The sequence below is a fragment of the Harpegnathos saltator genome, unplaced genomic scaffold, assembly GCF_003227715.2.
Source record: "Harpegnathos saltator strain DR-91 unplaced genomic scaffold, Hsal_v8.6 scaffold121, whole genome shotgun sequence".
Taxonomy (NCBI): Eukaryota; Metazoa; Arthropoda; class Insecta; order Hymenoptera; family Formicidae; genus Harpegnathos; species Harpegnathos saltator.
In genome coordinates, this window is record NW_020229897.1 from 260,456 (window position 1) to 287,647 (window position 27,192).

The 27,192-nt window shown below is 48.3% G+C and overlaps 1 protein-coding gene across 3 annotated transcripts in view; it reads left to right on the forward strand.

Moving 5' to 3' along the window:
• The window catches only part of Dgk (diacyl glycerol kinase 1), a 136,259-nt gene that overhangs the window by 94,135 nt on the left and 14,932 nt on the right, over positions 1-27,192 (forward strand). For 2 of the 3 annotated variants that reach the window (XR_003113971.1, XM_025305622.1), the window contains exons 4-6: positions 19,498-19,632; positions 20,282-20,504; positions 22,129-22,290. Coding sequence is in view for 2 of the 3 variants with exons in the window: in XM_025305622.1 (XP_025161407.1) it covers positions 19,498-19,632; positions 20,282-20,504; positions 22,129-22,290 (520 nt within the window). In the remaining variant the exon portion in view is untranslated. The remainder of the gene's footprint in view (positions 1-19,497; positions 19,633-20,281; positions 20,505-22,128; positions 22,291-27,192) is intronic. The other variant, XM_025305628.1, reaches the window with a different exon arrangement.

Sequence of the window (27,192 nt, forward strand, 5' to 3'; positions counted from 1 at the left end):
GCAAATGTATCCGTGACGCGAGAAACACTTGGAAAAGGGCAACTGCTGAGCTTGCAAAGAAAACTCGCCTCACCCACTCTCCGTGATTCAACGACGGGGTTAACATTTACCGAGCGTTACGCACGACATCCGCAGCGATATCCGCAGCGATAAATACGTTCGTCATCACGCCGACGGTCGTCGGCGGTCTCGCGCGCGCGAATTATGGAACGTTCTCGATAATGAGATACCGGTCTCCCCGTTGAACCCTCCCCCGATCGCCCGATGACGTCGAAATGTTACTTGATTGTGATGCACACGAATTTCTCGGCTCATCGTAAACACCTGCGGCATCCGACTGCGATAATTTGTACACGCGATTATCGCGTAATCGCTCCGAGTTCTCGAACATACCGGCCACCCGAAAGCTCGAGAATTGCGGCCGAGCACGCGAACTCGACTTTAATTAAATACACCTCTCCGCCGTAGTGGCTCATCGTCATGGCATATCCTGCAATCACACACACACACACACACACACACACACACACACACACACATATACGCTTAAGTTCATAAATTACTCGGGTGCAGCCGATACGTAATAATATCTCCCGTGCGTGCGCGCTGTCGTGACAACCATTACGACGCGCGGCCAAAAGCACGACGAATCGTTCCGTTATTTATCGTGTTCGGCGTAATGAACCCGTCGTCGTCACACGTCGTCGACGAGACGACGACGGTGAACCCTCGAAACTCTGACGTGGCAATCAACTCGGCGGCATCGAGCATGGAGCTCAATGCGGAAAGGAGATGGAGATGAAGATAAATCGAGAGAGAGACAGGAGAGAGAGAGAGAGAGAGAGAGAGAGAGAGAGAGAGAGAGAGAGAGAGAGAGAGAGAGAGCAACGGGGGCAAAACCTGTATCACTATAATCAGGGGTAAAATTTCTCACGCTCCTGGCCAGGTGCAGTAGCTTCTCGCTTGCATTTCTCGCTCGCCGAGTGCGACAAGGAGGTGTGCCATCTCTTCCCGGGAAAAGCTCGGTGCAAAACTCGCTAAAGGGAGACCGATCCCCGAGAAAGAGCGTTCGCGCGCGCGCGCGCGCGCTAGCGAGAGAGAGAGAGAGAGAGAGAGAGAGAGAGAGAGAGAGAAAGAAGGGTGGAAAAGACGGATATGGAGAAAGGACCCGAGAAAAGAGTGAACGCGCGCGCTGGAGCTAAAAGGCCCGCAGGGCTGCATTTGCCGTTCGCCTTCATGTACGATAAAATTCCTCACCGCCTTCTTCCCCCGAGGCGAAGACGACGTCGCAAGAAAATATTTGTCGTCTGCTCGGCCGGCCGTGCACGTTTTTATCCAAGCAGAAGGAAGAAACGCGAAATTAAAGCGGCGGCAACGGCGCCGGCTGATTCGCGCCGATGTAATCCGCTTTCATCCTTGCATTCTGCACGATACCATCCTTTCGCTTTATTGCTGTACACGCGAGAGGAGGGGAGGAAGAAAGAAAGAGAGAGGGGGAAGGGGCGGGGGAGGGAGAGGAAAGAGAGAATTGTAGAGGACCGTCGACGCGCGATCGATTCGGTATTGATCGGTATTAAACGGAGATCGAGCATGGAGCTGTACCGCTTTTCATCCCGTGGATTGACTGCACCACGGCGTCTCGTGCGATTTCATTCGCGGCGATTCGACAGGAAAGTTACTTCGCCGAGCGAATAAATATCAATCGGTGGTCCTTCGGCCGATCGCAGTGGATATCGCGTATAATCCCGGAAATGAAAGCAGGAAACTTCGAGAGACACGAATCGCTCTCCACGTTGATGGACCTCCGCGCTTGCGGAGCTGCGCTATTAATTTTATTCCGTCTCACGTGACGACGTTGCTGGCAGGATACAAAATTTGGCGCGCGACAAGCAGCAGTCAATCTCCAATTGCGCGAGAAACAAACGCGGAAAAAGAACATCTCTCGTCGTATAATTACATGACGGAGCGCGCGCGCGAGACTCCGTCTCGTCTTACTCGTCGGCGGCCGGTATTGAAGAAGATGACAGGTGCTGCAATGTAAATTTGTGCGAAACAAAGCTCCGGTCGTTCTGCTGAAGTTTCGCATAATGGAGAGTTTTCATTTACAAAGGGGATAAACGACGGGAGATCGAGAGAGAAGAGCCACGAGGAAGCTCGACGAAGGACGGGCGGAGGGAGAAGGAGAGAAAGCGATGTTGAGTCAATAGCCTGAGCTTCGCCGGTGTACAATCGGAGTTGATTCCCGATGCCTTCCCTTCATTACGATCTTGCGTTTCGCTTCGATGCTGCCGCAGGAGACCGGAGGCCCGGAAAATATATTCTCGCCGTACAATCCGCCCGCTAATGTGTATAAACTCACGCGGCCGTTCCAGGGGAAATGAGAACGCGAATGTCGAGCACTTCCCCCTTTGCGGATATTATTTCTTTTATCTTTGTCATTCGCGTGTTTCGCTGGGAATATTGACCTTTTCGAAAACGCGCTGCACACACGTCGCGCGAAAAGTACGACGACGTCATCGTTTCCATGGAAACGGGAGAGGGATTTTGCCGATGACGTCACTACCCGCTCGCAGTTCGACGCTGGTGTTCGGGGTGGTGTTGGAGTCGAGGTCGGTGCACTCGCGATTGCATCTGCTGTGCATCTGTGGTGACGTCACAGCGTCTATAAACTTACAACATTCGGATGCGCGCGCGTATACACATGCGTGCGTATGTGTGTGTGTGTGTGTGTGTGTGCGTACACGCATCTCGCGGCGCGAATGCCTATGTATGAATCTATATACACAGTCATTTTTTTTCTTTCGGCTTTTGTGTACGCTTCAAAGTATAGTTGCCATTCGTCGTTGGAAAGAAAAGGAGACGGAGACGGAGAGAGAGAGGAGAGAGAGAGAGAGAGAGAGGAAGAGGACAAGACAGACCTCCCGCGGCGATAAATTTAGTCCCGCTGTTTCACGGGAATTTCATCGGTTGCGACTTTCGCGGAGCTTCATTCGGCGATTCGGAGGTTTATTCGCGTATTATTCGCGGATCGCGAGTATCCCGAGCGAGCACCTCGCGCGCTCGCGGAAGCGCTCCGGGCGCGTTAAATAAAACTTCAAAGACAACAATCCGCTTCTCACTTAGGCGCATCTCCAGCGCACCGATCTAATTTTTCGCGACCCATGCTCGCGGATAATTGCCTCGTGTAATATCGAGCGGTGTGTGCGCGTCTGTGCACCGCGGGACTACCGCGGGGAAAAGGCCAAATGGCGTGGTGTGCGTGTGACGTTCGACGGCGTTTGAAAGTAAACGGCGACAAAAGACCCGAGAGCCCGATTTCTCCGAGACGATCCGCATTAATGGAAACTGTCCTTTGAATGAAACATTTTGCAGCTCGCTCTCAAATTCATTTCATAGCCGGCGAAACGTCACGAACACTCGATGCACGCGCGATTCGCCGATGAAAAAACAAGAAAAAAAGAGAAAGGAAAAGCAAACAATAAAACGAGGAACACAAAGGTTTCACGGAATCAAACGTAAGCGCGGATATAGTGAAACAAGCCTCCGGATATACGTCCTCGCTGTGCATAGAAGTGCGTCGAAATACTCTCGTAAATGTTCCGAAGGTGCAGGGGTTAGATACGGCTGTTAAAAAAATGGGACAGGGGGGGGGAGGACGAAAGAACGCGAGGAACAAAACCTTCGGCGAGTTTCGCCCTATTATTGCGATAACACGAATGGCACGATTCCCGGAAATCGAACGGTACAATTCATACGTCAAAGCGTCGACTAGTCACGTCGAGATCTCCGTTGATCGTACAAAAATAAACTAGGCCAGCACAAACGTGCAAACTGATGGTCGAATTACCGAAGATAATGACGTAACTCGAGATACATTTTCACGGTGTTGTTTTCTTCGTTGATTCATTGATTCCCCCCCATCGGCCGTAAAATTGTTTTCTTTTTCAAATTTATTATCATTTATTCGTAACTCGATCAGTTTCACCCTTAAATTACTATTACAAGGGGAATTTATCCCCTTGCAAATTTTCGATCCTATCAAAAACGTAACCGCACTGACGATACTAATTTTATAGTGTTTTTTATATTCTTGTAGTATATTTTATACTTGTTCACACTATCAGTAGTGACGACATTATATGATAAAACGCCAATTCTCGCATACACTTTGCTAGAAACAATAACAAGGAAAGTTTGCTCGGGGTGATATTTGATGGTAGCTTTTAAGGGTTAACACTAACAAGTAAATTATGACGAACATGTCGGCGCACGAAGGGGACACCGGAGAAGCGTGTTCACGACGATAAATGCGATCTACGCAGCAAAGCAGCAGCGGCCGCGATACACACACGTTTCTTTCAGCAGCGCGTCTCCGTGGATTTCTATTTCGCCTCCGTATATATCCCGCGCGTAATGACCGAGCTTGGCCGAACCAGCGACGCGTAATCCGCAGTTTATATCACGATATCTCTGTCGAGCCAGCAGGCGGAGGCAGAAATAAAGCGAACCTGCCGCTTAGATTATGCCGCGTTCGAATTATCACTCTAAATTGCTGCCTTTTTTACCCTTCCAGGCGGATTCATCTCGCCGAGCGACATTTGCATATACGATCTCCCTCGCATTTGCATCCGGCACGAAAAAAGAAATATATGTATATAACTCGCGTCTCTGCGCAGCCGTAACTTCATTAACCATTTGTATACGCGCAATAAGAAGAAGGGAGGGACGAAGGAGAAAGATCGCTGATAATTTTGCGCAAAGTGCGCGCTGAACGTACGCGCTTTCAAGTCGCGTTGCGTTCTCGTTAAAATCCCACCTGTGCGGGTTCCAATGTTTCCGGTCTCAGGAAAAGGTCTCTCGTATCTATATCGACAGCGGTTTTTATTTAAAACCAAGGGAGAGAGAGAGAGAGAGAGAGAGAGAGAGAGAGAGAGAGAGAGAGAGAGAGAGAGAGAGAGAGAGAAAGTGAGAGAGTGAGAGAGAGAAGGGGGGGAGAGGGGGGAGAAAAAGAGATCACACTCGCGCCTGGAAAATTCCCCCGTGCCTCTCTTTTCTTTTCCCCACGCCCGTCTCACAGAGAAATCGCTCATGCGATCGAGATTCGCTCCTTTTTTATCGGCATCGGGAGCATCGGGAGCGCGCACACGATGCAAGGACACGATCCCCTTGTGAGAAAGTTCACCGCGCGCTCCGCAGTTTCCACACTCGCCGCATGTGTGGCAACAGGCAGCGCGCGGTGTTGCGGTACCTACGACGCGCTCTTACGCGCAAACAAACACCGCATCAAGTACGTACGGAATTGTACGCACGAGAGCATAGTCGCCGTAGCAAAAACAAACACAGCAGTCAGCAGTTATTTCGGGATCGCATCGCGCACGGCGTACTGTATATTTAGATGATTCGCGTTTCGCCTCCTGTCATGTGCGCAACTTGACGCACACGCACACGCTTTATTCACTTTATTACGTTGTTCTGTTCGGTAAGGGTGTCGCTGACCTGACTCCGTTGAGGCGACTCGACGAGCGAGCGAGCCGTCCCGAGTAGAAAAATTAATAGGACTCTGATTATCTTTCCCTGACATTAATCCCTAGGGATAGAAGGACAAAGGCCCTACAAGATGTGTGACAAATAGTTTAACGGGTCCTAATGAGGCAATATTTTAATAGGGCCTTATAAAGAAATATTTTTATTATTGCTTGAGTAAAAATATTCGTTCTTTTCATTCCAAGAAATTTAGACTGTAATTTCTTTATTTCTTTATAATCTTGTTAGGTATACAAGAATTTTTTTATTTTAAAAATATAGCATACTTTATAAAATAAAGTATGCTATATTTTAAAAAATCCTGCTACTGTTTTCATTAAAGTTTGCTGCATTTTAAAACGAGGGCAATACTAGAAAAATCCTTGGAAGAGACTAATGAACACGGCAACTAGTAAAACTAATAAAATTTATTTTTAATTACGGTATAATTAAAAAATCTTTGAAGGAACCAGATAGAGCGTACCTACTAAAACAATAGGTAAAGATTTACCCTTACTTACTCCCCGCCGATGACCTTGACCTTGACATATTTTATCAAGGACACCTTCCTGAGTATCAATCAAAAGGTTTTAGCCGTCGCTCATTGTTTATTAAAAAATAATTAACAAAAGAAATTTCATAAATAGAATGTAATTTTCCGACACTGTGTACATATTTAAGGAATGAGTATATGCTATGCATGTCCTATACATGAATATATTCATCGTCATCATACTACTGACCTTTAACTTCATCTGTTCTTTTTAGTCGCAAAAAATTTTTTTTTATAATTATGCAGAAATAGGGACCATCTCTCGATGTCAATAATTTTCACATATGTTATCAAGGTTCTGTAATGTTCTGTAATGAGTAATGTTCTGAAAGTTTTAACCCGCGCTCATTGTTTATAACAAAGTTATGAACAAAGTTTCATAAATTTTTCCACACAGTTAATCCAAACACAGTGTATATATAGAAATGTAGGAAACAGTACATATAAGCGGGAGAGGGGCTTCGCCCCTTCCCCGCACCCCCTCCCCAAATAAGTCCTAACCTAATTTAACTTATTGCATCTTTATATGAAAAGATTTCCTTAAAACCTACAACACCTAATTGTATGCAGATATAATAAGTTAAATTGGGTTAGGTGACAGATGTTAAAAAAGAACTTGTTCAACAATGTCCAAAAATATATAAAGATGCAATAAGTTAGGTTTGTTTGGGAAGGGGGTGCGGGGAAGGGGCGAAGCCCCTCTCCCGCCTTATGTACTGTTTAACATTGTTTATAATTGTGTCTATGTGTCACAGTGTCGGAAAGTTACATTCTATTTATGAAATTTCTTTTGTTAATTATTTTTTAATAAACAATGAGCGACGACTAAAACTTTTTGATTGATACTCAGGAAAGTGTCCTTGATAAAATATGTCAAGGTTAAGGTCATCGGCGGGAGGTAAGTAAGGGTAAATCTTTATCCTTGATTTTATACATCTAAAGCATCCTTGAAAGATCCTTTTAAGGCCCACATCAATTTTCCATGTTAAAGCATTATTTCGTAAAATCTAAGACATCCCTAAAAAATTCTTGTGAAGCCCTTCTCAGCTTTCCCTGTATCAGTCTTATTTATTAAATCTAAACCGTTTAAAAAATCTTTCCAAGACCCTCATCAGTTTTCCTTATCAAAGCCTTATTTCGCAAAATCTAAGATATCCCTAAAAGACTCATCTCGGAACCTGATGTGATAATAATGAAACATCTCGTTTTAGCGCATCTTACTTTCAGCCTTATTGGGGCCTTGTGCTTCGTAAGGATGGACTTAACAATTTTTTGTTCAGGCTGACGCGAAAGTAAAGCGCGATTTAACGATCGCGATCGATAGCGGATCATGTGGGCCGATGGAAGCCTACACGGGATTTCGATCGCGAAACGCGCTGTAAATCCGCAAACAAATAACTAATGATTTCAATAACTTCAATCTGAATGTGCGTACTCTTCTCTCTAGGAGAAATATATGGAGTTCCATCTGAGCCGAATTATCAGAACGCAATAAATTATATATGAAAATTATTTCCTGATTCGTTGCCTGATTTCTCGCTTTCAAAAGTAACGTTTCTGCTCCAACCATAAAAATTCCTTTTGAAAGCAAAGAGTCAGAGAGCAGAGAATCAGAGCGAATAATGTTCATATGTAATTTCTTGCATTGTGAGAACTTGATTCGGTTGGCCTGATATTACTTCCTCAGCGGCCGTCGAGTATCCGCGAAAGCGATAAGCTTGACTTGTACTACTTACTTGCACTACTTAAGTTTCGAGTAGCTTAACTGAGGACTCGGTTGCCATTGAAATTCAATTGGCAGATTTAAGGCAGACCGCGCAGTTTTTTTTAATTTTTCTTCCAGGAAGAGAAATGACTGAATAGACGATGTAGTGTAATGCTCGAGAGAACTCCATCGTGTTGAGAAAGTTTTCGACAGGATGTGCGAAAAAGAACGAGAAAGAGGAAATCCTTTTAATCTAAGATGAAGAGAGGCACGATAACACGATCTCTCGAACGAGAGCCCGCGTTATCAATGGAAAAAGCGTTAGCGTGGAAAATCGCGAGACTGTCCGTTCGTTTGCGCTTAAGTTCCGCGCAAAGATCTATACCCGATCTCTCTCTCTCTCTCTCTCTCTCTCTCTCTCTCTCTCTCTCTCTCTCTCTCCCCCGCCCCCTCTTTTTTCCGCGAAAGTTCAAAGATCTCGGAAACAGCGGCCGGTCTATTCTCAGCGGGTGTTCTATTCGCGTGCGCGGATTATTTAGCTATCTCAACAGGAATATCAAAAGCGCGATCTCGCGACGATAATTATATCGCGGCCGCGATAAATTTTGGACGGACGGTGACGTAAGCACACTTCAAGTCTCTCCAGTCTGCCTTCGCGCGCTTCCACTATCGATCGTCGTGACGTAAGTATACGACGCCTGTACGGATCGTCGAAACGCTCCGTTTCGCCGCGTTTTGCCAAGCGTGCACGGGATCCTCCTCTTATCACGCGCGCGTAATTTTCGAGATTGTGACGAAGATAGGGGCGTTATCGTTTTAGTTTGTATTTAGCCGCGCGCGCGAGCCATACGTCAAGTTCACGGACGTCGTTGGGGATGATAACTCACGCCTAAGCTGAAAATTTAATAATGCGCCAGGGAACGTTAATCTCTCTCCCCGAGAGCTCCGCGACGCGCTGCTGGTGATTAAATCGCCAATTTAGCCGCGTCTGTTTTTTAACCACCGTCGGGATAAATAACGACCGAAAGCTCCATATATAATCCCACTTGCCGATTATATTCGCGCACTCTCTCGACCGACATCGTTTCTCGCGGTATTCGCTGGCCGGCGTTTTATTACGTCCGATGGCGGGCAGAAAGAATTCGCGCCCCTTTCCCCCCCCCCCTTTCGTCGGATAACGTGACATAGCGCGTTGTATCACGCCTCGGAGGAGACCGGCGAGCCGCGGAATGGAACAAGTACGCGTACTGCGTCAAGGTTTTATTAAGGCCAGAAGAAATTTGTACTTAAACACAGACCACGAAAGCTTAACCCACCACGCAGCATAAATATTCTATGTAATTTCCCCCTAGAAAGATACGTTAAAGTCCATGCGTGCGCGCGCGCACATATTAAAAACCGAGTCAAAAACGCCCTTCAGAACCTCTTAGCAATTCCAGTATAATATCCGCGCGAGAATGTTGAAACTTGGAATATTACCGCGACGACTTTTCGCGTCTATTGTGTAAATTTGATTCCGTTGTATTCGTAATGACGAAATAACAAAAGTTTCAAGCGGCTAGTTCTCCCTCCGATCGCAAAACTCCCGCCGGTGCAAATTTCATCGCGATGTTTAACAGCGGAAACCATGACGCTCCAATTCGATAATGTCTCGGCGATGTCGGGTCCTTTGTTCCGCCGCGCGTGAATTCGCGTGACTTTTTATTCTGATATAGTTCTTACGGTAAAAACAATAACGAGCAAATCTCGTCGCGAGAAGGATCCTCAGCGCATTGTCGACGAAGCAAGAGCCTCAGCTTCAGTGATTGTCGGAAACGCGCTACGTCTACGAATAATACACATCCGCGAAAAACGCGAGCGCGAAGGTAGCGAAAGCTTGCGTCGGATCGCTCGCGATTTTATTGGCAGTTATTTTGCAGATTCGGGGTCAAACAAATATCTGAAAGCTGATATGGGAAACGCTGGATAACGATGTCGGATGTTTTATTGAACACGACATGCACCGTCTCGTTACTATATTGATGAGAGAAATGTTGCGAAAATTCCAACGAAAAAACTGAAAACTTGCCGCACTCGAAATGACTCGACGAATGCCGGCAGCTATGTTCTAGAATTGCCAGATGTCCTTTCTTCGGGGAAAATTGTCCTTCTTTCTAGCCAAAATTTTCACGTCCTGCCTGGGACGTTTTGTCTGTTCCTCCTTACCGTATTCCCAAAGGGGATTTTTTTTTGCTTGTCAGATGTGTCATTAAGCTTTTAAGTAAGTAAGTACTTTTGTCAATAGTATATATATATATATGTAAAATATATATGCGAAATGTATAATATAATATATGCAGTCAATTGAAAATTGACGTTCGGAAAGACGACAGATTTACAAATTTCGTTAAAAAAAAAAATAAAAATCGGTTGCCAATGTCGAGGAAAAATCATGGAATATCGATTAATTGAGTAAAAATGAAATCATCTGAAAACATCGATTAATTGAAAAAAAAAACTATCAGTTCTTTCGATTAATCGATGAAAATCGCTCGTCCCTAGCACAGACACGCTGTCGGTAATCTCTCATGGGCCCGACACGGGCGCGCGAGCGGTCCAGCGAAAGGCCCGCGAAAATGAACGTTTTGTACAGCGTAGCGCAGCACGGCGCGTAAGCACGCAAATGTTGCTCGGTTGACGTACGACGGTGGATAATGAAAACTCGACGGAGAAAATTGCTGACGGCGCGCGCGCGCGCGCGCGTTATCTCCCCGGGCAGTCCGCGCGGCGTGTAGAAATAAATGGTCTCGCTGCGCCGCGCGCAGTTAACTGCTTTACTTCGGACGAACTTCGATCGCGCGTAGCGGCCGGGGTAGGCGATGATGATGCCGGCCGGAGTCATTGCTATAAAGGACGCGTCTCGGCGTCGCATCGAATTGAATTGGTAGAATATAACCGGCCCGATACGCTCCGCCGGGCTTTTCGAGGGAATACGCTCGATGACGAGGGCGACGCGAGTTTACGAGCTGATGCTAGACAATGACCCGGAGGAGTTGCGAGAGACCGCAATGAAACTTTCCAGTTCCCAAGTGGAGCGCAAGAGATATAAATCTGACCGAGAGAAGCAGTCGGACGACGACGACGGCGGCGGCGGCGGTGGCGGCGGCGGCGGCGGCGGCGGCGGCGGCGGTTCGTATACGTGAACAATGCCAAACTGAATTAGGAGAGATCAGAAGAGAGCGCGTGGTGGACGCAAGAACGAGGACGAGGGCCGCGTAACAAGAAACTGGTCCGCGTGCGAAACCATTACGGTAACGACGGTCACGCTATATCCCGGAGTCGGAAACATTGACTTCGCCTCTCCCCTGGCCAAAATACCCTCGTAAGAACAATATTTGCTCCCGGGGGTGTATCACCATATCATTATTGTTTCACTTACCGCCGTCAAGTCGGCCGACTTGTCGCGGCGAATCGCGCTCGGGCAATCTCGTCGAGTGGGAGCAAAAGTTACAAAGGTGCTCGTTATCGCACTTATAAATTCACCCCCGCGCACCCTGCGCGGCGAGCACGAGCGCACGAATTTCCGCGCGAGATGTATCTCTCTCGGGACGGTAAATACGACAACGATTCAAGAGAAAAACATACGTAAAGTCAGCTTAAACGGCGAACCACGTCGCATAACCGCTAATCTTAATGATTCCAAGTACTATTATACCTTAGCGGTGACAATAGCGCGATGGTAATAACGCTAACGACCAATGAAACCGGTACATGGTTTTATCCGGCAGCGAGCTCCGAGAATATTATCACAATTAAGGCTTATCTATTCAATGCATTCGCCGGCTACGTTCGCGAGCGTGGACCAGTAGGGAGAAGGAAAAAGAGAGACAGAGAGACAGAGAGAGAGAGAGAGAGAGAGAGAGAGGGGAGGGGTGGACAAAGAGAGCAGAGAGAAAGAGAGAGAGAGAGAGAGAGAGAGAGAGAGAGCAGCTCGAGCGAGTTATTACGTCGCGAAAACACGAGCTTGTGACGTAATATTCGTAGCGATGTCCGCGCGACTTGCACAGCGAGTGGCCATTTGCGAGCGAAAGCGTCCACGTGCGGACAAAGCGCGGGCTGCACACGCGGGAAAAATGTGTATAATACGATATATCCTGATCGTGGATTATATACAGGCGGAGGTGAAAGAGAGATACACACACACACACACAGAGAGAGAAAGAGGGGCTTATTATGTTGGAGCAGGGTGTGGGGGTCTCTCCTCCGACGGATAAGAGCTTTTAATTGAAGCCACCCCGCCTCGAGAGCAACCTTTAAGGTCTTGTTATAACCAGGTATATAGACAATCGAGCTATTCTTGATGCCTAAATTGTTTACACTGCGGCCCGCCCCCTCCCCTGCTATCGAATGATTGCTCATAGGTGCTCAGCGTGTGTATGCGCGCGCGCGCGCGCGCGGTTTCTCTTAAGTACCGCTCACACGTGTAAGTGCTTTAATAAAAAGGACGATCTGTGAGCGCAGGGAACGCGCGGCGAGATCGGCTGCGCATTACCGGTCCCGTGCGGAGGTCTCGTCGACCTCCTCAGGGACGAAAGTTGACGAAAACCAACGAGAAAATGATGAACGGACACAAATATATGACAAGTCCTGTCAGTCGCGCGGCGGCACGTGCCATTTTCCCGTGGAGATTTCCTCGTGAATATTCGTTCGCGACGATTCGTTTGAATTGAAGCAGAAGAATCGTACGTCGTCTCGGAAACGTGCGAGTATGTGTCTCGGTATCCTTGAAAAGATCAACCGGCAACGGCCGAAGGACACACATTCGACGATGACGATCGGCGGCTTTACATGTACCGGCCATAAAGGCGCGTGTGGACGTATGAGAGATAATCTCGTAACTTCTCGGTGGTGCGTCGTGGCCTAAAGGTTACCTCGCCTGTAAAACGCCGTTATTTCTCGGCCGGAGCTCCACCTCGGCGAGAGCTCCACGTCCGCCAATCGCACGTATTATCGTTATTCGAGAGCTTATATACGCGTCGGCCCGCGTTACACGAAGATGAGAGGAGACGCAATAGTCGGCACGTTAAACGCGTTAACGATCCGCGCGCGTGATCGACGGAGTGGCACGCAGCGGCCGGGATAACTGTCGCTTCCGTTCCGCGGGTCGAGAAGCCGTAATCCGCTTGATTTATAGCGCTGCTCGCCGATGATGAATTGAACGATGACGGGCCATAAGTGACGATGACGATCATGTCTCGGGGTTGTCGTCGCTCGTCAGAGTCGTCGCGATGCCGCATGCCACGGACTTGCGATCGCGCGATCGGGGTCAATCGCTATTTTCGACTCGCGGGGAATACCGGTCGCGAGTGAGAGCAAACGTTGAAGCGGCTCGTTACCGTGAATTTGTGAATTTGCCCACCGCGAGCGAGCTCGAGCGTGCGAATTTCAGACGCAGCTCTGTTTACGGCGTTTAGACGATAGCCGCGAAATGACGATGGCAGCAATCGCAATGGCAGGCTCGTGTATAATGATGAAGAGCGAGGCATGCGCGAACGGTGAATCTTTAAACGGTCCTTACGTCCACCTTAAGCAACACCGAATAATTCTTCATTCGCTATCTCGAGGCATGACGTTGCCATGAGCGCGTTCGTCTCGTCACACCATGACGTGCTCAATGGCGGAGCGAAACGTCCGTTTCGCGACGTTTGACGCGACTCGATGTAGACTTTGCTCGGAGATCCCGCCGAGGTTCGTCCGCGGTCACTGATCGGCCATCGTCGTTTCCGCCAAATGCCGTCATTTCCGCCGCTCGGCACGCAGCTCGCTTGATTCGCCCGTCGTATTGTCATACGTTGGACGAGAGAAAACGAGGGAGAGAGAGAGAGAGAGAGAGAGAGAGAGAGAGAGAGAACGCGTGCATAAATGCCGTGGCGCTTCATGCATTATTCATGCGAGCCGATCGATGTTTCGCGGAGCCGTGAAATCGAAAAATTGTCGCGACGCCGATAGGCACGATAAATCGATAAGTACGTATACATCACGTCGGGCATCGCGCACGGTTATACGGAACTTGTCGCTTCCGCTGTACATTTTCGGCCCGTCACGTGTATTCTTCCACGCGTGAGTCTCAAGCGGACGATTATTTTTTTTCTCTTTGTATCTTCAACGCGGACCCGACGAGAGGCCGCATATTTGAAGACACGCATTCGTCGATCTCGGTGATCGAACGAACGGGAGATGCATATTTCTCTTTCTCTCTCTCTCTCTCTCTCTCTCTCTCTCTCTCTCTCTCTCTCTCTCTCTCTCTCTCTCTCTTCCACCCTCCACGTTCTCACCCTCTGCGACCTATTTTTCCGGCGCCCTAACGGAGTTATGACGAACTGACGATGACGTCACTGGCGCACTGACGTCACGACAGCACTTCCTTACGTGACCATTCAGTGTGACCCCATTTTCTCTCTCTCCCTTCGAATTTCGCCCTCGCTGATTCGCCTCCCTCCTGTGCTCCGTGTAAAGCTTAATGGCCGCTCGCTGCCCCATTCATGTGAATATTCTCTCGCCCTCCCCCGTCGCGAGACTCTGCTCTATTTCATAAAATGGTTTGTTATGCGGTCGTCTAAATGTGACGTGCTCGATAACGGCCTCGATATGCGCCGTGGTTTCTTCGGCAATAAAAACTCTACTGGTAATACGCTCGCGTTCTCTCTCTCTCTCTCTCTCTCTTTCGCACGCATACACACACACACACACACACACTCCATCCTCCCATCTCCTCTGCTGTATCGCTCGCGCTCATGTAAGAAGATTGTAACCATAAAAAGATTTCGCGTTTATCAGTATATCTGATCCGCGGAAACTGATCTCACCACAATGTTGCCCATTGTGGGAAAGAAGTAACGCGCGTTCACTTGGCGTTTATCGAAAATATGTGTCATGCTGTTTTATCCTTCATTTTTAGCACGGGTCCTTTGGACGATTCGATAAAGCGCGATTTATCGCGACGCGTGATGATTCCATGAAACGCAGAGCGGAGAACAATGAATCGCGATGATCCGACTTCAAAAAAATCCCGTGCGCGCCGCTCCAAACGTACGTGCGTGCGCAAATTACAGCCAGGCCGAATCGGATATCCCGAATTAAATGCCCGTAACACGCTCCTGGTTAAATCGCGATGCGAAGGTAGGAATTGCCCGGTTAGTTGGCTGGTTGTTTAGCTGCTTTGTCAGTTAGTTAGCAACACCGTAGGCCGGGAAGATGATTTTAGTTTGAGAATGCCGATAATTACACACGTTCGAACACGCTCGCTATAACTGCGAGAGATTGAAGGACAAAATAGGATTACGGCCAACAGACGCGCGCGCGCGCACGTGTTAACGGCTCAGTAGTAAATCCAGATATTCCGCCGACGTAGGAAAATTCCGCGCTCGATGGAGACCGAGCAAAAATTGGTTTCGCGTCTCTACCGCCCCGATAAAGAAATATTGCTTGGAATCCCGCAAAAGGAAGACAGCGGCCGCGCAAGAGAACAATTATCGAGCTGGTAATTGGAACTTTAAAATCGCCTTGATAACCCGAAATGATAATTCACGGATATTCACCGGGAGGGAAGATTCATACGTGCCAAAGATTATGGCACGATCACGATCAATTGTTATGCAAAATACTTGATTTATACGATTTTTTCTCGCGCCTTCCTGACGTAGGATCGATCGTCCGATAATCTTGTCTATTAATAATTTCGCTACGATGCGCGTGAGCGCGCGCGCGCGCGCGCGTATGCAGACCCGTTCGATAAGATTTATCGGATTAAGTGGGAAGCCATTCGGTTTAACGAGTTGTTGAGTAAAGAGATGGCTCAATAAGTAAGTAGATTCCAGCGCACGCGCGCGCGAGCACGTATCGTTGTAGTCGCGAGCACAGGGCTGTTTTACTTTGATTATTTGCCGCGCAGTGTAAATCGCGTTCAAATCGACCGCCAAGAGAGAAGATCCAAGTCCTCTCGAAGTTGCTTGACTCTACTTATAAAACTTGGCTCAAAGTAAGGTCAAAGAATTTCCATTCAATTTACCCCACAATACCGCGAGCGCTGAAATGATCGTGCAAATTAGAACGGAAGAGTGACTTGTCTCACGGGACGCAAGACGTTTTTAATAATAACTACAGCTTAATAATAACGTCAATCACAAAAGGACAAGGCGAGGAGAAGAGCAAAAATACGTTTTGCATTTAACGGATCGTAGGCCCGCCGCCCATCGTGTCGTCGTAACACGAACATGGGAATTACCATGGGACGCGGGACACGAGATCCGCGAATTTGACGATTAACTCGTCGTGATACTCGATCACGTACAAAATTCGTTTTTATCATCGGCGCAACACGAACCGCGCCCTTTGCAACCACCATTCTCCGCTCGCGACTTTATCGCTCATAGCGTAAGTTTAACGGAGCAAAAAAAAAAGGTAAAAGGCGACGCCCTGCGTCCTTGGCTAGGAGTATCGATAAATGTCACAGTAGCTCTCAAACCTACTCAAATAAAACTCGAAACTGGGTTAGCTTCTTGCAGCTTTCAACCTCGATGAGACTGCTCATTTAGTTTGACTCTAATTAAAAACTTGCGATAACATCGCGGAATAATATACACTTGGAAACGTAATGTGCGCTTATTAAGCCGATTGGTATCTTCAAGTTAGCGAGAGTTGTTGTTTCGCTCGACAATACAATTTCTTTTTATAGACATCAGATACGTAAATCATCTCATAATTATACAATTCCTCCTTATTAATGTTGCGCATTCTCACTCCCTCTGTTAATACTTTCTTTTTTAAAGTCGTTATTAAACGTCGCAGCGCTTCAACATCAATTTCCGAATGACGGAATGTCCGTCCGACACGTCTTCATTTATTTATCGACAAATTATCTTTTTTTTTCTTTTTGTTTTACGATAAACAAATGTTGACGCGCCGAGCTTCTCGCAGATCGTACATCCGACTCTTGTGTACTCAATTTCCCGCGGATCACCCCTCGAATCCCCAGGCCGAGTTTCGTCGAAATCCTCAAGTTTGACGCCGGCAATACCCAACTATTCGACTGTCGTTAGCATCGCTCGTTCCGGGCAACAGCAGCGTCAATTTGACTGTCAATTAATAACGGTCAACGACGCGAACAAATCGCGCGGTGATACGAAACGTCGTCGCACGTGACCATTAATCGCGCGGAAAACTGTTGATTAAATCGAACATGCTGCGGCATAAGCCACGAAGCCGCTCCTACCGCATCTCATCGAGCTCACTCGGCTATTCGCCATCCCGGACGGATCCTACAAGATGAAGCACAAATTCCGCCGCCAAATGAATTTTCCCGGCGAAGTGGGGGCGAGAGCGGACGCTTGTTCGCGGTTGATAGACCTAATATCTATGCAGATTCGGCCGAGCGAACGCGCATTGCATGTCTGAAAAGTTGAGCGACTTTTTGCCACTTTCAGGTTAGGTGAACTTTCCTATCGCATTGTGCGCCACACGAGCGTGTCGCGTCGCCGCGATGCCTCTCGTTGTCTCTAATTGTTCTCGTTTAGACACCGAACGTCGTCCGGCTTTTAATTGGTTCGTGCTTTAGAGAGTGAGAGAGAGAGAGAGAGAGAGAGAGAGAGAGAGAGAGACGAAATAAAATTAACCGCACGCAAACCATCACTTCTTTATCTCGATGCATTTTACGTTGCGATAATTTCACGCTTCTGTCTGTCTGTATTGTATATATTTATCTACAGTGTCGTTTTGACAGGCACTATGCTTCATGCATATTCCACCCAGCTGATCTTCTATGTCACGACGAATATATTTATAAAAACAAATGTTCCAAGCGCTCCTGTGTATGTACTTCCCGGGCGACGACGAACATGACGACTCGCGATTTTGCATACTTCACACAATTTTAATGATTTCGAGTTAGCGCGTGTCGAGCGCGTCGCGTCCGTCAGTTATGTCTATTTAATTACAATTGATTTTATAGACGGTGGCACACACTAGCTGCGCGAGGATAATTGAATTGCATTCCGTCCGATAAATATGGTCCACATATCGGGAAGCTCCTCCTCCTCCTCCTCCTCCTCCTCCCCCCCTTCCCTCACCCTCCCTCCCTCCCTCCCTCTCTCTCTCTCTCTCTCTCTCTCTCTCTCTCTCTCTCTCTCTATCTCTTCTTTAATGAAATTGGACGTTGTCTAAACTCAATTCTTTAATATTGTCTCCTTCGCGAGACGTACACACACACACACACACACATACATACTTATATAGATGTAGGTAGCGCATTCTCGAAAGGAGCACTCGATTACGTGAGATCCATTCTACATTGCGCGTAGTTTATTTAACGGTTTCATCTCGCCGTGGTAGCTTCGATCACAGTTGCTGGAAGCGAGTCTTTCGCTTCTCTCCTTGCGATCGCCCGTGTAGTTCTTGCGTCTCACCAGGAGCAAAAGAAACGGAGAAGAAAGAGGGGGGAAGAGAAAAAGAGAACGTGTCTTTATATGGCGCTAATGCTAATGTTAACCTGAGAGCTTCGGATAATTTTTTCAAAGAGATTTTGCTGGAGAGACACGGCCTAAGTACGCGCAATCTCAACGAAAGGAATTCCGTGAATAGCAATCAGCGGAGCACGGTTAATTGCATTAAAGACTATCGATTCGTCTGCGCCATCGACAGAGAGGCAGAAAGGGACGGAAGGAGAAAGAGAGACGGAGGAGAGGAGAGCAAGCACGATTCGATGTAGGCGTCGCGTCGCATGCGATCGTAATTAGTCAATTTGCGAAATGCGCGTCTTCTGCGGCGGACTCTTTATTCCTCTGCCGACGATACGACGACACTGACACGTTTCGCCGGGCTTTAATTTTCGTTTGAATGAGATTCATTCGCGATCGCGGAGCCGAAAGCGGCCGGGCTGGACAGCTCCGAACGTATATGCCCGATTAATTAACAGCGGCTTTCCTTTTGTGATGCCAGCGGCGAGATTATTTCCCATTATCACGACCGTTGACTGTGAAACGATGGGAAAGCGTGACAAGGGAACTCGGTCAGCGATCCGTTTAACGTTTTAATCTGCCAAATATTGCTAATAATCCTACATATCTCATGTTCGCGCGCTGAGCCTATAATAAAGATTTAATAAAGACGCGATCAAACGTACGTCGAATTTTGCACCCCGTCAATTGCAGATCTTCTCTACGACACACAGACAATATTTCAGAGAGGAAGTAACGAAGCATTAAACCCTTTGCGCTCGGAATGCCAGCACAGCTGACATGAACATTTATTCCGGCAACTCGGAACGCCAGCTGTGCTGGCATGAAAAACACTTAAAGATAAAGAGCAATAAAACAATAAAAAGCGGCGACAACGATAAACACACTTCAAAAACTATAAGATGTGACATTTTATCTATAAATTTATGTACAAATGATAAATTTTAATGTTTCCTCAGCCTAAGAAGTAATCGTGAATTTTTCACGACAAATTATATTTGTAATTATCGAATTGGTAGAAGGAAATGTGGAAATATTTCTCGAATGCAAAGGGTTAAGAAAGATTTCACGCCGCGTTTGCGTGCCGATATCAGCTGATTTCGTTGATAATATTCCGTTCAAACGATAACGCGTCTGATTCTGATCCGACGATTGTCCGAGGATCGCTTCTTCTCCTCGGAGCGACTCAATTAATCGCGTGTCTTTCTTACCGTTCGCCGTTTCAGGACATCGATTACGAGGGCTTCCGCAAGTTTCTCAACTCGTATCTGGAGATCGACACGCCCGATGACCTGTGCCGGCACCTCTTCCTCTCGTTCGTCAGGAAGTCCTCGCGCGGGGTGGACAGCAAGGCTTTCAAGGTGCGTATCGCCATTTCCAGCTGATACAAAAGTCTCGCGGGCCGCCTGTAGCGTCTATTAGCGCGGCGATAAGCAGTTGATAAAGCAGGCGATAAATTGAGGCCGCGGGGAGGCGGGCGGGCGGGTGTTATGATTCGCCGGCGCGAAGCGAGGCGCGCGCGGAGAAAAGAGGTGCGGTTTTTCGGGCGGCTTCAAAAGCCGACGAAGAATGAAAGATATACCCGAGCAGAACATCGTCCCACGGTATGAAACCCCGGCTTCCAAATTTCAAATAGAGCCCGGATAACTTTATCGGATCCGGCACGTAATAAGGAAATGAAACGCACTGCTGCATAACAGCACCTGATAAAATTGAGCCTGAAATCGAGAAACCTGATCAGAAATATCCATCAGGACCAAATCAGGCATCCAAATAATGACGTCATCGCTGGTCAGGGTACAATCCGGAAAATATTGCAAGACAATTGCCACATTCCGACCGGATAAGGACCACTCGTGATGCCTTCTTATGGTTTGCCTAGTCATGCCGTATCAGGCATAAAAAATTGCCGTATTTGATTTAGGATTGCTCGAGGATGAGGCAAACGAGCGCGCGCGGCCGGCGAGAGATTAACGGCCGCGCTATTATTCGCATTTGTTCGTTTCCCAGGAGATGGCCGCGCTCTCCTCGACAACCGCCTGCGCCGCAATTACATCGCACACGACTTCCAGCAGTAACGTTAATAGCACCGGCGGCGCCGCCGCCGCCGCCGCCGCCGAGAGCTACAGCGGTGGTGGGTCCTCGTTGGCCGACAAAATTCACGGGATTACGGAAAAATTGCAAGCGCTCAGCCACCACAGATCGGAGAGCGAAGCCTCCAGGACGCGAGCAGGTAAAAGGAAGGGGATGAGGGAGGGAAGGGGGAAAAAGAGAAACGTATGTCGCCGATGCGACCGCGCGAGATATAAATCGATCGACCAACGGTATTTCATTGATGCCCCTCATTAAAGCACGCTTCATTCAACTTCTCGCGTTCTCGCGCATCTCAGGCTGTGTTTTTCCGCGATGGGCGAATAAAGAGATCCTCCCGCGCGAGATCGATTAAAACGGGTCGGAGCAGGTGCGAAGGGAAAATGACAATTCCGATCGCTCGTCGCGCGTGTTTTTTTTTCTCGTCTTTCTCTCCACCCCCCCCTCTCTCTCTCTTTCACTCTCTTTCTCTCTTTCTTTCTTCTTTTTGCCCTGTATCACACATCGACGAATACCATTGTCTGCTGTGGAAATGGCGGACGGGTAACAATCGATCCAATCCGAAGGAACTGCAGCTTTGAATGAAGACGTAAGCGCCGACAGCGCGGGGGTTCGTTAAAAGTACGTTTGTCTCGACTGTAAATATCGACTGGGCGATGTTTCAGAGTGGCGATTCGCACGTTACGTAAATCACGCGCCACCCCGCACCCGCTCGGCCAGGTGGAAACCTCGGGAAATTTCGCACGAGCGATCGTGCGCACGCTGCTGCCTTCGTTGCGCGAACGAGGCTATCTCGCTGGGAGGAAAATTACTTTCGCGATTTAGTCCCGATCGGAAACATAGCAGCAACGTAGCGTAGGGGTGGCGGGGAGGGGGGGGGGAATCTAGGGCAAGCACCAACCCTCGTGCAAACGGTTATATCCCTCGGAAGACACCGCGTGGTCTTCTTGGGCGCATTAAATACGCACGAACCGCGAGGGTGATGAATATTTAACCGGGGTGTGAATCTTTCATCGCGTAAACACGCCGATGCATCTCGACGACGCGTGCACAGAGTGTTTGGTTTCGGCCGGCCAGCCGCTCGTGCGCGGCTGGAACTCGCTCAAGCGCAAGTAGGAAAATCCTCTGCGATCTTGCAAACTACCGCGGAGCAATTATCGGGGATATTAATCGAAAGGGCATTGTGGTCAATCACAGTGCGATGCGCGATGCGCGGGGCGAGCGCTCTTTAGGCGCAGTTTCATCGGGCATGTATCCGAATATATCGACAATCTATCGGCAACGGCGAGAATTATGCGTAATATTGGACAATGGAGGCATGCGCGCTGCAGCCTCGCAGCATTGTCAACAGATTCAGAGGAGCCTCGGACCTCGAGAACCTCTCGAGGCCTAAAGAGCTCGTCCCGTCGCACTCAGGCAGTTCGCCAATTTTCTCTCGTTAACAACTCTGTAATTACCGTTGTAGTTTTACAGAATGCTAGAGGATTTTCCTACTCGGTTTAACGAGTTTTACCTGCACACGACATGCTGGCCGGACACCTAAATCCAGACACCCTGTGTAGACGTAAGATCAACTCTTTCTCTCTCTCTCTCTCTCTCTTCCCCCCCTCTCTCCCCCTATCTATCAATCTTTATCTCTATCTCTCTTTCGCTCGCTCGCTCGCTCGCTCGCTCATTCTCTTTCTCGCGCGGACACGTATACACGATCGATCGATCATGCTGTTTGTTTTTCTTGTGTTTCACGCAACGTCACGTGGACGATTCAGGAAGCGTGCATCCGATGTTAACAGTCACCCACACGTCGTACAGCTACCACGACGTGATGGAGAAGAAGAGCACAGACACCAGCCCGAGCCACAGTCAAATGTCGCGAAATTCATCCAGGAAGTCGAACAATTCTCTCCTCGTCAATAACGGGAAATTGGAAGGTAGGTAGCCACGGGCGATTGTCGAGTCCTCCAATACAGACCGCGATACGATCGAACGACAGCGCGCTGGCGGGCAGTTACTCGCGATTGTTCGAATTCGCGCGCGGCAAGTTACTACGGCGCGCGTCTCTCCGCGCGGAAATCCTCCCGGCCATCTTTTACCACCGGCGGCGGTAACCAGCCGAGAATTCTTCCCCTTTCGCTGCGCGGCCTCATCTTCCACGTCCATTAACCCGGAAATTATTCCTTTGCTCGCAAGACCAAGACCAAGTTCTCTCTGCCTTCTTAACGAATTCTCGCTCGCCTCCTCGACAGAAAGTACCACGTCCGTCCGTACCGCTCGCGCGTTTTTCACCTCGCAGACGTTCGAGACTCTTCTTTTGCACGCGCACGAGTTCCTCAGATAGACGGGAGGAAGCGAGATCGAGAGGCGGATGAGATAGAGAGAGAGATAGAGATAGAGAGAGAGAGAGAGAGAGAGAGAGAGAGAGAGAGAGAGAGAGAGAGAGAGAGAGAGAGACCGCGCGTTAAAAATTTCTCAAGAGCGAGAGCTTCCCGTGTGAACATCGAGCCGGTTCGGCGGGATCTCGCTCGAGGGAGATTTTTCCTGCCGGTGTAGGTGGAGGCCACGTATCCGTGAAATTCGGTGCACGGTGCTGCGGAATTCATTTTTGCCAGGCGCGGGGGAGGGGGTGGGAGAAAGGAGAAGGGAGATCGCGCATTACGGCGGCATGACAAAAGGTCCATTTCAGTCACCATCGATCTTACGCGTTGTCGCGCGTTGCTCTCAAACAAAGCTTGAGGTCGTAAACGCCGGCCGTGAATTACGCGGCTCACAGGGACACGACGTCCTTTTCAGAAGCGCGCTCGCTCCGCCATATCGGCGACGGTGGCAGTGACAGTCTCTCGTCGTGATCGAGGAAAAATACGATCGCGCGATATACGTCGACGTGGAACATAAAGCGTTCCGCGCACCTTTGTGCAAGTCGCATTTCACGATGCAATCTTGTCTTTCTCCCCCCCCCCTCGCCCCTCTCTCTTTCTCTCTTTGCTTCATTACGCGTTTCCGCTAAATCCCCTCGTGACGTTTCGTCTAGGACGTTCTCCTTCTCCCGATGCTTACATCCTTAACTCAACGCTCCCTCCTTAACAGCGAATGACTTTATTCACGAGGAAGACGCGATAAGTGTTTTTACGAGCGTTTACGACATCGACGTAGAAGAGACAACGGAGTCGTGCGACACAATTCAGTCGGTGAAATCCCTGAAAAGCCAGTCTCTAGGCAGCCTCAGCGACGACGACGACGACGACGACGACGATGACGACAACGATTGCGCGTCCGTCAATTTTCCGCCGCGTGACGTGTAGGAGTCTCCGATCGATTCGAATTACTCGCGCGAGACATCAACACGCGGTGTTTATGTCTGCTCCAAATGAAGACGCGCGCCGGCAAGTGATAGAAATAATATGCTTACGCTATGGATTTAAAGGAAATGTTTATTCACGTCTGCGGCGGCGGCGGGCGATCGATCGCGCATATAAACCTCGCGGCTTGCCCGCGGCGACGCGCGTACAGGAAATAGATATCGCTATTTGAAATTTCGGTCCTGCATGACAGACGACGACTCCTTCCCCCGCGCTGTCGCCGCGCAGCAGGCAGACGGAGTTGATGATCGTGAAATGTCATGGCGCGCGACGTGGGGCGTACGCGCGCGTACACGACCGAGAAACAAGCCGAGATCCCGGCTATTTCCGGGTCTGTTTGAAGAACCGAGTCCGATCTTATCGTCTCGCCCCGCGCGTAGCACGTGCGCGCTTCCGCGTCGAACACGTCGCCGGAGGTGATGAAAAGGCCGGCGTCGAGTGCGCGCGTTCGCTTCTTGGTACATGTGAGCTACGCAAAAGGGGAAAAATGATAGGAAAACATCAAATATGATCCGAGAATAGCAAGTTCCGACGAATCAGAGACTTCCAATTGCGCTCGAGCATCCTCGAGACCTCCCTTCCCGCCTCCCCCGCGCGCCCCGCTCCGGCTTTTCAGGGAGAGACTCTTGCCTCTTATAAGTCGGCTAGCTACGGCAAACGGATAGTCACGTCTGAGCGTTCACTGCGCGAATCGGGAGGATTGTAGAGCAGTGTCAGAACTACGAGCAGCAAACGCGAGAGAAAATGTCCCTGGTGAAAAGTTGCTTCGCCGGTGGCGCAGGGGAATGTTCGATCCGCCTGAGTAACGGTCGAGCAGTCCGTATCGCCTGTGCTAGATCCCAAAATCGTAAGCTCGTCTCTGTTTTAATTGAGCGCTACTTTCCATCTGAACTCGTCGAACCACCTCTCTTCTCGTTTTGCCAGTTATGTTTCTGCGCTTTCGCACGATCGCTAAATGTGCCGTTCGTCGTGCTCGCCTCCGGTAGAAACAGCGCGCGAACGCTGAAGCTTAACCCTTCTTTCACTGTTAGTGGCAAGTATACTTCCCACCTTTCCTTGATTCAATTTTGCGCTGTTGATCACATAATTTTGAAGAACCATCGGATATAATCGGAGATTTGAGTTTTCCAGATAACTGAACTAGCTGTTCAACATACTCCAATAGGTTTTTATACCCAATTATTCATTTGTGATTATTTATAACAAATCAAAGTTGAAAGAAATGCTTTTTTTAGGGAAAAATCGATTCCTCGGAGAGGTATTGAATGTAGAGGTCTGAAATTTTCACCAAATATTTTTCTAATGTTGTACAAAAACATATTTTTTTCAATATCTTTTTGCAGATTAGATTTCTTTTTATAAACAAATATTTCTACAAAAACGACCGAAATTTCAGCTCTATTTTCCTAGTTTTATCATTCTGTATCTTCATCTTATCCGTACTACCAATATTATTTTACTCAAAAGATTCGTAATCAGCGATTCGAAAAATCCATCCGTCATATCATCAATAATAATCGGAATTTTTATCAATTTCTTACATTATGGTCGTCATATTGAATCCGCCGTTTTGAATTTTGCGAATCTCACTTCAGCATCGCAATCAGCGACCCGAAAAACGTAGGACCACCAAATATTTTAATAATTTTCTCAAGGGAAGTTAATTCAGCAGTGAAAGGGTTAACGTGATAGATCGAACGGACGTAACGTCATTTAGCGTTTCTTCAGTTAATGAACCATATATTTATCGATCGAGAATAGCGCGTAGAGACAGAGAAAGAGGGAAAGAGAGAAAGAGAGGAAGAATGGAGGGAGAGACCAAGTACAAGCTTCGAATTATTCGCGCGAGCGCATACACGCGCATCGTACGCGTAAACGGCCGCCACCGAAATAGCTGTATCTCCGGTATCATCTGGTAGAAATGACGTCACGAGCAAGCGAGGGAATGATAGCAGCTTCCCGACGGAGGTTCCACCACGGTGCTCTCAGTGCCTCTCGAGTCGCACGGGGAGCAACAAGTGCCTTTTACTAAGCTAAATCATTAATCGTACTTCGACGTCTGTCTGTCGCGATGACCGTCGTTGTATCACGTCGCGATTCCGCTTAAAGGAGGCATTCCGCGGAGGCACAAAGAGAGAGCATTAGGCCGCCCGATTCGGTGAAACGCGAACGCTCGCGACCTCCCGCTCTCCTGACATGATGTTTGTAGAGAACAAAGCGGCCCTTTTGTCGAACGTATCGGGAGTGATGCTGAAGGAAGGTGAGATAACCGTAAAATTTCACGAGCCTCGACAAGCTGCCGCGTAAGATCGTGCTGCAGCCGCGCCGTAATAACTCGGCCCGTTGAGTATACCGGTGGAAAGATTTTGAATAGAGTACACACACACACACACACACACACACACGCTTGCACGTACTGGTTTTTAGGTACACACACGGGGGACGCGTTAAGTGAATAGAACGTTAATGGAGAGAGAAGTAATTTTTCATCGTCGTGACTACTCGTCCACTACTCGTGATCGACTCGTGAAAAAGTCTGCGGGAAATGCGGGAAAAAGCAAGCAAAATTTTTCGCGAGTATAACGATTAGCCTGGATATCAGCCTTCGACGAATCATTCGAACAACCAGTTTTGGTGGCCTGATTGTGTGACGAGATAGGATCCATTGTGACTGAACTCGTAGCAGAAATTCACGCCCGCGATCCCTTTTTGAACCACATTATTACACGGTAAACACCTGCCGCACGAAATCAACTAAATCGCATAATCAACGTTACCACTCGTAAATGATAATTAGTTCAATTTACTGAACTCGCTCGTCCCTCGTAATTGTCGGGGACTTTCGTTAACAGGAAATAAAGCCAAATGGCAACTGTACATACACTGTACGAATTGTGTGATTATCCTCAATAAACGTCGATAAAATTATTTGTCCGTACTAATACTAAGAGGAAAGGAATATATGAGCGAATGCGAGAGCTTCGCGCTTGCAGCTTTTGCAAAATATCACGGGGACATAGGGATCAGACGGGAATATTTGTCCGAGAAATTATACATGGAAGAAGAGAGAGAGAGAGAGAGAGAGAGAGAGAGAGAGAGAGGGAGAGAGAGAAAGAGAGATAATAATCCGGTGGATTTACTCGCAGTTTCGACATATGTTGTACGTCACGAAGATTAATCACAATATTCACAGTCGATCAGCATGTCATGTTTCCTCGTCGCCGAATGATTTATATTTTTTTCGCGCGTTCGGGCGCCGTTACCGACGCTCTTTCGCGGCCCTCGTTCGGAACAAATTGGATTGGCCGAGCGTGAAAAAATGCACGGTCTCGCATGGACAAAGCGCGCGTGGCCGCGTTAGTTTAGCGGGACGCGAGTCGTCTCGTGCGGAATTTTATTTTTAACTTGTCGTGCAAAATCAGTTCTCTGATCGCGGAGACGCGCCGCACCGGCCAGAAATAAGAACGGGGAAGTCAA